The 11,580-nt window shown below is 40.1% G+C and overlaps 1 protein-coding gene across 4 annotated transcripts; it reads left to right on the forward strand.

Moving 5' to 3' along the window:
- The first annotated feature begins 1,238 nt into the window (after window positions 1-1,238).
- g3bp1 (GTPase activating protein (SH3 domain) binding protein 1) lies at window positions 1,239-8,548 on the forward strand. 4 transcript variants are annotated; one of them, XM_026918438.3, is made up of 12 exons: window positions 1,239-1,396; window positions 2,486-2,602; window positions 4,157-4,238; window positions 4,325-4,498; window positions 4,794-4,884; window positions 4,975-5,068; window positions 6,016-6,226; window positions 6,478-6,579; window positions 7,141-7,261; window positions 7,680-7,805; window positions 7,911-8,020; window positions 8,115-8,548. In XM_026918438.3, exons 2-12 carry the CDS (start codon window positions 2,508-2,510, stop codon window positions 8,340-8,342), a joined length of 1,434 nt encoding a protein of 477 aa, XP_026774239.1. In that variant the 5' UTR covers window positions 1,239-1,396; window positions 2,486-2,507; the 3' UTR covers window positions 8,343-8,548. The 4 variants fall into 4 exon arrangements, with proteins under 4 accessions (XP_026774239.1, XP_026774240.1, XP_026774242.1 ...); XM_026918439.3 differs by having other exon boundaries at window positions 7,144-7,261; XM_026918441.3 differs by lacking the exon at window positions 6,478-6,579.
- The last annotated feature ends 3,032 nt before the right edge of the window (window positions 8,549-11,580 follow it).

Raw genomic sequence — 11,580 nt, forward strand, 5'->3', positions numbered from 1 at the left:
GTGGCTTGGATGCAGCTGCTCGGCCATGGAAACCCATTCCATGAAGCTCTCTGCGTACTGTACTTGGGCTAATCTGAAGGTCACATGAAGTTTGGAGCTCTGTAGCAATTGACTGTGAAGAAAGTCGACGACCTCTTTGCACAATGCGCTTCAGCATCCGCTGACCCCTCTCCGTCAGTTTACGTGGCCTACCACTTCGTGGCTGAGTTGCTGTTGTTCCCAAACTCTTCCATTTTGTTATGATAAAGCTGACAGTTGACTGTGGAATATTTAGGAGCGAGGAAATTTCACGACTGGATTTGTTGCACAGGTGGCATCCTATGACAGTTCCACGCTGGAATTCACTGAGCTCCTGAGAGCGGCCCATTCTTTCACAAATGTTTGTAAAAACAGTCTGCATGCCTAAGTGCTTGATTTTATACACCTGTGGCCAGGCCAAGTGATTAGGACACCTGATTCTGATCATTTGGATGGGTGACCGAATACTTTTGGTAATATAGTGTATTTTTCATTTTGCCCTAAGTGTATTTCAACTTTTGCACTTGCCAGTAGACAGCAGAGTGTTTATAGCTGCTATAACATAAGTGACAATAGGAATTAACTTGTTTCAGGGATGTTCCACAACATTAAATGTAACTTTAAATGAATAAAATGTATGATGGATTGTTCTTTAATGAACAGAAATGTAATCACTGGCCAATAGCTGTGGTGTAAGAGGAATAAAACACTTCAGCATGTTCTGCTATAGGAAAATAATAAACTTCGGGGTGGTAACAGTAACTCCTCTTCACCGCCCCATTGTTGATTATTTATCTATAACAGCATGTCCCTTCATGATTTATTCCTTAAATCACATTAAAATAAAGTCTAATCTAAATGTGAAATTTGAATTATTACAAGCACTCCTTCCCTTATTTGGTGGAACATTGTGTTTTTTTCCGCCCACAATTGTATTACAATGTTAGATGTATTTTCATTTGTTTCTGATTAAATATGTTTGCGTAATATTGTACGATTACGCGAACGCATACGCTGCCTACGTCCTTCTCACGCTGTCTTTGAACACCATCTGGAGAGCGCAGTTCTAACAACCTTGCTAGTGGATTAAACCACGCCCTGAAGTGGATTTAATAGGTTGCTGGAAATTAGAAAGATGGAGATGATTGGTTAATATTTGGAAGGTTCCGACAGCTAGAGTAGTGATTGGTTTAATCAGCCCTGTCCTGGCAGTCTATTGGTCCTCATTAATTGCGAGCCACTGCAGCGCGTGCACGCAGTTAGTGCCAGTTTGAAACCGGCTAAGCACGCGCTGCCATTCTTACTCCACCCGGCGCGGAGGCCATTTCATTCAACTCACTCCAGATTTCTTCTGAATAATTATAACGTCTTACTACTGGTGAGTAGTGTGAATATGAGGAGAGGAATTGTAAGAACATTATTTGTGTTTTTTTTTTTGTGGGGAAAAATGTTTGAGACTAACGCAGCGTGCTGGTTAGCTAGCCGTGGTGGCTAACATTGCATCTTAGCTTAGCGACATCGCTGTGTGAGTGTGTTAGCTAGCTGGATAACGTTACCAAGCTAATTAGCGTCTTTGCTAACACTGACCGTGTGTTCAGTTCTGTCTCGGTGTTAATTTGTCTGTTTTTCTTTATCTAATATTTGTGTGTTTTTTTAGTTAACCTAATTGTATTTCACTACATTAGAAGTGCTGTTTGGTCTGGGAGAGCGGCTAGCGTGCTAAGCTAAACCATTGTACTGAACTCAGCGCCGCATTCACTTATCCGGATACAGCGAAATTAGCTGTAGCATATCGGTGGAAAGTTAATCGCCAGGCTGATGCTTGTCGTTTTCTCTCTTTACGCGTCGGGATATATATATATTTTTTTTGTAATTATTATATCATTCACATGTAGTTAGATATCAGGCGTGACGTACTTTGCGATTGCGGTGTTACATATCCGGTGCAGCGCCTAGCTAATTAGCCACCGAGTCTGATCTGAAATAAAGGAGAACACGTGCTTTACAAAAAAAAAAAAAAAAACCCGTATCAAATCTTTTTGACGGAGTCTATCAAACGGATTTTTTTCCCCTGAATAATGAGTATCTCATAGGTTGAGGATCATGTTCATGATCCACAGCCTGACGTTCTAACAAAGCCAAGCTGAGGGCTGGTAACGAGGCATCCTTCCCCATGACCGCCTCACACAGGCCTGGCCAGCTAACTGTGTCCCCCAGCGCTATAACGCATTATCTAACCGCTGTACTGTTTTACAACTGAATGTGTCTTGTGTTGCCTTGGAAACAAACGTTTACTGAATGTTGGTAACACATGGTGATGGTGACATCGAGTTGCTCTTAGATAAGGGCATGCCATGCGCCTCCATCTTAGCTTACAAAGGATTTACTTGTATTGGTAATGGGACAGATGGCCTTGGTTTTTTTTTTTTTTTGCCAGCAGGTGTGATTTGAAGTCTTTCTGTTTCAGTTCAAACCAGTTGACCAAAGAAATGGTGATGGAGAAGCCAAGTGCCCAGCTTGTCGGGCGAGAGTTTGTCCGACAGTATTACACCCTTCTGAACCAGGCTCCTGACTACCTGCACAGGTAAATGTTCAAAATGTTTAAAAAGTCATTTTTCCTTCACAGTAGCTTCCTGCAGGGGTGAGCGATAGCACACAAATATCACATTGTGATACTTGAAGACATCTCTATGATGCATGGTGTGTATCATGATATTGGGTAAAATATAAGGGTCTGACATTTTGTGGCAGAAAAAATAAAAAACATGTTTACATTAAAATTACATTAGGGGTGGAAAAAATCACATCATAATGCTTAAATATTTCTACAATACATTCTGTGGTGTATCACAGTATAGCGGTTTAAAATCCTTGAAAAAGAGGAAGATTGGAACATTTTTCAGAAATTAAACAATTTACAAATATAATTTTGTAATTTTGCCCAACTGCAAAACATTTACGTTGAATCAGATGCTTTTAGAGTTTGCCATTGTTATCTAAAGATACTATCACAATACATGTAATATCTCAGAAAAAATGTATTGTTATATTGTCCTGTTGCTCAGCCCTAGATTCTTGGTGAAATGAGATCAGTTATATTTTCTGAGTTTTATTAAATTCTTGCATTGCAGTAGCAGACCTAGTGGATGTTTGTGTGTGACTTCTCATCTGCCTTCTCAATTAGTGATTCGAACTGCAATAGGTTAAACCCTGAGCAAAGAGATTGCTATTTAGTGTGTGTTTTTTTTTTTTTTTTTTTTTTTCCTCCAATCATATTAGGGTGCTAAGAGTGTTCAGTTTGTCCTCCAAAGTTAGGAAAACAGCTGGTTAAATAATTGGCAGTTACTATAATCATAAATTTGTTAGTTGTGGTAGTGTTTCTGATCTGCTGAAAATAAGTTCTTAGGCACTCGTTTGAGGAAATCAGTTGATTAACACATAATGTTACCATCAATTTTTGACAAGATGGCACTTGCAGTCATGACTCACTCGTCTCATTCCTTCATTACACACATTTAGTCATTTTGAAACTAGGAATATTCAATTAAAATTCAATATATAGTATTAAACATTTATTTAGGACAAATTTGACTCTTCACACTACAACCAAGTGTCTGGGTCATTTTTAAAATTTAAAAATGTTTGTCCCTCTTTTCCTTCTGTACACTCCCTGTGCTTCAGGTTTGAGGTCATGTGGTAAAACATCTGTCAAATTGCATTGAGAAACGAACAAAGATCATGATAATTTTGTGCAGCCTTGGTAGGGTTCTTGCTTTTGTGCTTTGACATGGGTCATTCTGCACAGATGCAGAGTGGGTGATGTGACGAATTGATTTTATGGTTTTTCACGAGGAAAGGGCAGGAACTCTTTAAAACAGTGATACTGCTGGACACCATGATTTTAATTTAGTTTTTATTTTGATGTCTATAAGAAATCACTTTAAAAACTGGTCCAAAATGGATGTTAATATCCTGTTGGCTAATTGTTACTGAAAGAATGTAGTTTTTCAGAACTGTCCTGACCAAATAAAACAATTTTTATGTAATTTATTTCAGTAGCAAAGTAATATTGCAGTTAACTCAGCCCTATTTTCACTATTTAATAAGTTTTGTTTTATTTTAACTTTCAAATTTACAGGTTTTATGGCAAGAATTCTTCCTATGTGCATGGTGGTTTGGACAACAACGGCAAACCCGCAGAGGCTGTCTATGGCCAGTCGGTATGTACGCCGACTCCTTTTTACCATCCTCAGTTTGTGTACCTTAGTGTGGTGGTTTCTAAATTGTTTTTCATTGTTCTGGATAGGAAATTCATAAAAAGGTGATGGCTCTGAGCTTCCGTGACTGTCACACCAAAATCAGGCACGTCGATGCTCATGCCACTCTGAACGAGGGGGTTGTGGTGCAGGTGATGGGAGAGCTGTCCAACAACATGCAGCCCATGAGGAAGTTCATGCAGACCTTTGTGTTGGCCCCAGAGGTACAGTGTCCGACATTTTATAGCTATCACTATTATTTAACACTGCATCAGTGGAGTTTGTAGAAATGTGATTTGCCATAATGGTTTCCATTTTTTTTTTTTTTTTTTTTTTTTTTTTTTTTTTTTATAAATTATATTTATAAAATATAAACTGTTAGTGCATGTGTGCAGACAGACATTAGTGACGAAGTTGCATATTTTTCATGATTAGCTTTCATCAGAAAGCTTTAGGAGCTTTCTGTCATGTCAACTACACTTTATTCCTGTTATTTACTCCAAATATCCTCCAATTCAGGGCACTGTTGCAAACAAGTTCTATGTACACAATGACATCTTCCGCTATCAGGATGAAGTCTTTGGGGACTCAGACTCTGAACCTCCTGAGGGTGAGCCTCTTGCATGTTATTTTTAAGGTGCTTTCATGCAGGCAGCCTCTGTCCATTGCAGATGGCGTCATTCATGTCTTACTTTTCCAGAGTCTGAAGAGGAAGTAGAGGAGCTGGAGGAGAGAGTGAACTCGCCTGAGGTGCAGCAGGAAGAGGCGGCTGCGTTCTACGAACAGAGTCCTTGGTAATGTCCCATTTTCTATTTTTGTCCACTTGACGGAAAGAAGTCTTGCGTCACTAACACATAGTTAAGTCTGATGGCCAGAACTGTAGATAGGTGGCTGTACTTTAATTTATCCTCAAGGGAAAGTGTGGCTGTTGCAGTAATCAGACTTTGTGTGTGTATATAATGCATCATCACATACTTGCACACTACACATATACCCACACAGTGCAGTGGGGTGTGGTTTATTTTTGTTAAACTGAAAACATTCAGTGAGATGTGGGACATGGACTGTTTCACAGGTACTGCGTGTGGACAAGGTTGGGTTTTAGTCTTTGGTAGGGTGCAGTAATTGCCAAGATAATTTTGCTTGTTATTGAAGTCATGATTAATCAGGTACTTGGCTAAATTTGTCCTAATTCCCATTAATTTTAAGTTTAAAGAAAAGTTGCTTGTTTCAGTGTAATTAAGTCTGTATTCATTGAAATACTCAAGCCTTGAATTAAAACTTATTGTTGGTCATGTTGAGTGGATCTTTTAATTCAGATGAACTGGAAATGCACAAGTGTACTAAGTGGCTGAGAACCTGTTTGGAGAGCTGATTTCTGGTCCAAAATGCTTGTTTGGATGTGCCTCCTGTAAGTCATTGTATAGACACTCTACAGGCCATCATAGAGCTTCATGAGCATGGGTGGGAATGGTGTGTGTTTGAGGAGTTTAAAAAAAAAAAAAAAAATTCAATCCACCTTCTTAACTACTGGAGACCTAATCTTCCCTAATCCACTGAAGTCAGTTGACACCAATATCTTATGTCAGCCAACTTGAGCAAAGTGTACATGCCTTGCAGTTGATTGGCTAAATAAGGTAGTCTTTACATTTTGTCTAGGAGGCTACAGTTTAACATACAGTGCAGCATCAATCATTTATCATAGAGGTCAAAGTATAACGTTAAGGGTGTGTCATTTCAGTGTGGAGCCAGAGGCTCCTCAGGAGGAGGTGTCTGTAACCCCAGAGCCCCAGCCTGAACCCGAGCCTGAGATGGAGCCTGAGGCAGCTGCCGTGGAGCTGAAACAGGATTCAGCAAGCCAGGCTGAGCCCCTTACTGTGGAGAAAAGCCCAAGAGCTCCTCCCTCACCTACCCCCGCTGAGTCTGCAGCCACCATACCAGACGAAAACCGGGTATGTGCCCATTCCAGTTACTGACCTAGCCTTCACACAGGGGCTTGGAAACTCTCAGGAATTTTTTTTTTTATTAAGTGGGCAAATTTATCCTCTTCTAATTTCATGTGATTAATACCAGTAATAGTGCAAAAGATTTGCTAAACAAATTATTTAAAATATAGTACAAGTATAGACTGTGGGCTTTAAGACGCTTTTTTTTCTTTTTTTTCTTTTCTTTCTTTCTTTCTTTCTTTTTTTTTTCCCCTCAGCCTTTCTCATGGGCTTTAGTCACCAGTAAGAATCTCCCCCAGGGAGGAGTGGTGCCAGCTTCAGGAATCCCCCCTCACGTAGTCAAAGCTCCAGCAAATCAGGTGTGCCGTCATAAACAGCTCCTTGTTTTAATTCAGTAGTATGGCAGGATGCTGGGTTCACTGATTGACAAAGGAAAATCCACCCTGAATTACTTTTGAGTATATTAATCTTTAAAATTAGCCTATTAGTCTTTATTATAAACATGTGATTTTCAACAGCATCCAGCATTTAAACTTGTAAATTTTGAAATTTGTAAAGTGCCAGTGGGATTTAACTTTTGCTTCATCTCCAGCCCTTTAATTTTATCCCTAATATTTAAGAATTGAAATGTTCTATCCTAACTGCACTAGCAATGTTCGTCATGTCAGTGTGGTAAAAACTTCTTACAGGAATAAAAGAAATAAAGCACCATACAACCAATTATCACTAGAATTGCTAAGCACAACTATTTCAATACAAGTATGTTTAATGTTTCAGGGTGAACTTTTCCCTTAATAGCAGTTCTGGTTTATTTAAGCTAAACAGTGAGATTTTGTGCAGTCAGAATATCAATACGAAACTTGCTGTTTACTTTGGCTTTTTGTTGTGCCTTTGGGTATATATTGGTTGTCTTGTTACAGCAGCCCAGAGTTGAAGTAAAACCAGAACCCCAGACCACAGTACAGAGACCTCAGAGAGACCAGAGACCACGTGAACAAAGACCAGGACCCCTTCCAGCACAGAGAGCTCCAAGACCAGGAGGTATTCAATACCATATAGACACAACGTGCAACCCTTAATGCACTCTGTAAATCGTTCGAAATGGGTAGTTCATTCACGGCCGATGTGAATACTATCTGCTGCTTATGGGTTTGCCTTTGCCAGAAGTAATTAGGTCATTTTAATCAGAGTAATTACATAAGACCCGAGCTTCACGAGTAAATGGCTTTTTTTTTTTTTTTTCTCTGGTGTGATTTGAAACTGCCCTCAGCAGGTTTAACTATATGCAGCACCCTTTCTCAGCCCTCACTAAATAAAATTGCATCTCTTCCCACCAAATCAAGTTTTGATAATGCAAAACATTATAACATGAATCGGCCAGAAGCAATTTTGCATGTGGCAGGGTTAATGTAATGTAAATTATGGCTTCATCTCTAAAACTGCAGTTGTGTGTTCATAGTGCGGGAAGGAGAGAGTGGAGAGCCTGAGGTGAGGCGGGTGGTCCGGTATCCTGACAGCCAGCAGCTCTTCGTAGGAAACGTGCCACATGATGTGGACAGGGCTGAGCTGAAAGAGTTCTTTGAACGTAAGTCTGTGTCTCTGTGGGGAGGGCAACGTTTACATGCATGAAGCCACATAGGCTTCTGTTTGTTGTTGATGTGGTGATTTAAGTGTTTGTTTGCCTTCACAGAATACGGAACAGTACTGGAGTTGAGGATCAACAGTGGTGGCAAGCTCCCCAACTTTGGATTTGTGGTTTTCGATGATTCTGAACCTGTACAGAAGATCCTGAGCAATCGGGTATGTCTGACATTGAAATTAGTTATACTTTGTATTCTAGATGGTGTTGATTTTAATGAGGGTATGTCAATATTGGTCATCTTGTGTGTTGTAGCCCATTAAGCTACGGGGAGACGTTCGTCTGAATGTGGAGGAAAAGAAAACGCGTTCAGCACGTGAAGGAGAAAGGCACATCCGTCCCAGAGGCCCAGGAGGACCACGGGACAGGATAGGAGGTCCGAGGGGGCCGCCTCCTCGAGGGGGCATGGCTCAGAAGCCAAGTTTTGGTGCCGGGCGTGGTGCAGGCTCCAGCGAGGGGCGTTATGCGGGGCAACGCCAGTGAAGCAGCTCTCGTCTCCAATCACTGCTGATGCAAGTCAACCTGAGTAACAGCTTTCCTCATCCTGTTTGCCATGCTGCTCCTGGGCTGCAGAGTGGCATATCCCCTTTATCTGGACTCCTCCTGTATTTGAGTTTGAACTCGAATTTGTTGTAGACAAACAAACTACTTGAATTGTGGAAAAGGAAAAACCCAGCGTTTTGTTTTGTTTTTTTTTTTTTGTTTTTTTTTTTTTGGTTTGTTTTAACGTTCTCTCCCTGTTTCTTAAAGGAACGTGTTTTTACTGCTCGGGCAATCCTGTGTATTGCTAGCGCCCGCTTGTCAGGTCAAAGTGCAAATATGGTTTTATTTGGAATTGTCGCCAAGTCAAATCATGGTTGTGTCTGAGTGACTAGCATGTAAAGAATTCTGTTTGCCTTCTACTGTTGCACTTCATCAAGAATTACATATTTTAACAACTCTGCTGATGAGAGAACAGAATAAACTTGATGTACTGTTTTGAGCCCTGTGTGTTGTGCAGTGCACTGCTCAGAATTTTTCAAACTGTAATTTTCAAGTGCAGCTTGGGTGTTGGGAACTGCTCCATTTTGGAGAAGAGATCAGTTTGTGCATTCCTGCAAATCCTAAGGCGAAACCCCAAACTGGCAGAGCTGGCTTGTTCATAACAGAACAGGTGTCCCTGTTCACGTGTCAAATCGGATTGCTCCAACTGAATTTCCAATTTCCTACGCCCACTCAGTGGCATAACATGTTGGGTTTTGTGTTATTCAGAAAAAAACAGCATTGCACACAAGTTTTAAATTTGAAAGAAGTGGATTTGGTTGTTCTTAAAAAGAAAATTGTGGCATGAAAAATGGATAATTTGGACCCCTGCCAACACAATACTTATTTTATTGAATAAAATTATGATGTCTTGAGTGCCCCATTTGAAATATTTGCCCCTTCATGCTGCTTATTAGGGTCTTTGGAGCATAATTTTGCTGCTGCAGGTTTCCTTTGGCTGGCTAGGAATCATCTCAATTTACTTAGTTAACAATTAGGCAGGAAGCTAATAACTTGATTTCCAAATTCTTATGAATAAATCTGTTTTGCAGTCCTGTACTTGATAGGACAGTGTCACCTGTAAATATATCAACTCCAAACTGTATAGAATGACTGGTTCCCAAAATGTACTGAGCAAATTCTGTGTGAAATGCATTTTTACAGCACAGTAGTACAACAAGCTGAATCCCTGCATTAAAAAAAAAAATGGGGAAAAATGTAGCCAAATGTAGCCATATGTAGCACCTGAGAAATGGGATTAAGTGTAGATGGTTGCTTTGTAGAACCCTACAACAGAGTGAGGTGAACATGTGTCAGCAGGTGGCATGAGATTAGTATGCAGAAAGACCACTGCCTCCCTCCATCACACACATGCTGGAGCCCTTACCCTTTGACCCACATGAGCTCAAGATGTCCTCCTCAGCTGGCACTGACCCACTGAACAGATGGAGTGCCCTAATAAAAGCCTGCAACATGAGATATATTATGTAACTGCATACCTTTTTGCCTAGAGACGAGATATTAAAAGGCATCAGTATATTCTCAAGTAAAGGTTTACATTTATACACTGTTGGAAAATTTAGAACCCTTACAACTGTTTCTCTCTCAAAAGGTACAAGTACAACCCTTTCTTGGAAGCTAAGCACTTTTAATAATCCAATGAACCTTTGAGAAGACCCTTATGAAAGAGAACTTGACACTTATGTTCTAAGAGTATACAATAAGAATCCTGCTGTATTTAAGCAATGGAATATATATATTGCACAGTATTGGTGTTGAATTCTCAAATCTGATTGGTTAGAAGATGATTTATTTTCGATTTCAGCAGCTCGGCCAATAATCCTGTCAGTAATTCCAATCACAGGTTTATGTTCATACACTTGTTCTAATGCATTATCGTTTCTGTAGCAACATTTAATTCACAGGGCAGATGCTCCACAAAATTGAAGAATAATAAACATTTTATTAAAAGGCATAAAAAGGTACTGCTATTTAACCAAGATCTGACATATAATCATTGATATGGTGAAGATTTCTGTAAGGAATCTCCTGTGTTAGCACTTTGTAACAGTCAGAAGTAAAGCTGTTTTTAAGTTTTTCGACATGAGAAAGTCTTCAGGATGGAGGATTTTAAACTCTGCTGTTTCCCAGTACCATGACAAGCTGCATTTTTTTCTGTCATTAACTTTGAGAGTAAGTCAGGGAATGACTGTTTATATCTAACAGTAATAAGAGAAACTAACTTGTTTCATTGACGTTCCACAACATTAAAAGTAACTCTAAATGGATAAAAACTATGCCATGTCGTTCTTTATATCAGGAAAGTCACTGGCCCAGATCTCATCTCCTGCTCCACAATCAAGCACTGTGTAGAGCAACTAGCACCAGTGTTCACAGACATTTTTACTGAGTGTTTGGAACTCACTGTTGTTCCTGCCTGCTTTAAAACCTCCACATCAACCTGGTTCCAATGAAGCTTAAGATCTCTGACCTGTACAACTACAAGCCAGTCACTCTAACATCCATTAGAGTGACCTTTGAGCAATTTATTCTTGGATTTCTCAAAAACACCAGCAAGGACTTCCTTGAGCCCCCTGCAGTTTGCCTAGAGAGCCAACAGGTCAGTTAAGGATGTATTAAATATAGGCCTACATTTCATCCACAAGCATCTCGGCACAGCTGACACATACGCAAGAATCTTGTTCGTTTACTTTAGCTTAGCCTTTAATATGATTATTCCAGAGCTGCTGAAAAAAAAAGTCACTCAGGTCAATCTGCCAAACTCCATCTGCCATTGGATCATAGACTACTTGACAGACAGACAGACAGACAGACAGCAGTATATGTGGATTGGAAATTGCATGTCAAGTGCAATAACCCTCAGCACTGGTGCAACTCACTGTTGTGTGCTCTCCCACCTGTTCTTCTTCCTATACACCAACGACTGCACCTCTAAGGACCCATCCGTCATCCTCAAGCTTGTGGACGACACCACTCTTATGGGCCACTTATCCAAAGATGATGAGACCATATACAAACAGCTGGCAACCTGGTACAGGCACAATAATCTGGACCTGAACACCCAAAAAAAATAAATAAATAAAAAAAACACAGGAGAGGATTATCAATTTCAGGAAACAACAACCTCTTCATGTCCAAATTGCTCTAAGGGACCCATCGAAATAGTTGTCATTCAAAT

Source organism: Pangasianodon hypophthalmus, chromosome 7 (assembly GCF_027358585.1).
Source record: "Pangasianodon hypophthalmus isolate fPanHyp1 chromosome 7, fPanHyp1.pri, whole genome shotgun sequence".
Taxonomy (NCBI): Eukaryota; Metazoa; Chordata; class Actinopteri; order Siluriformes; family Pangasiidae; genus Pangasianodon; species Pangasianodon hypophthalmus.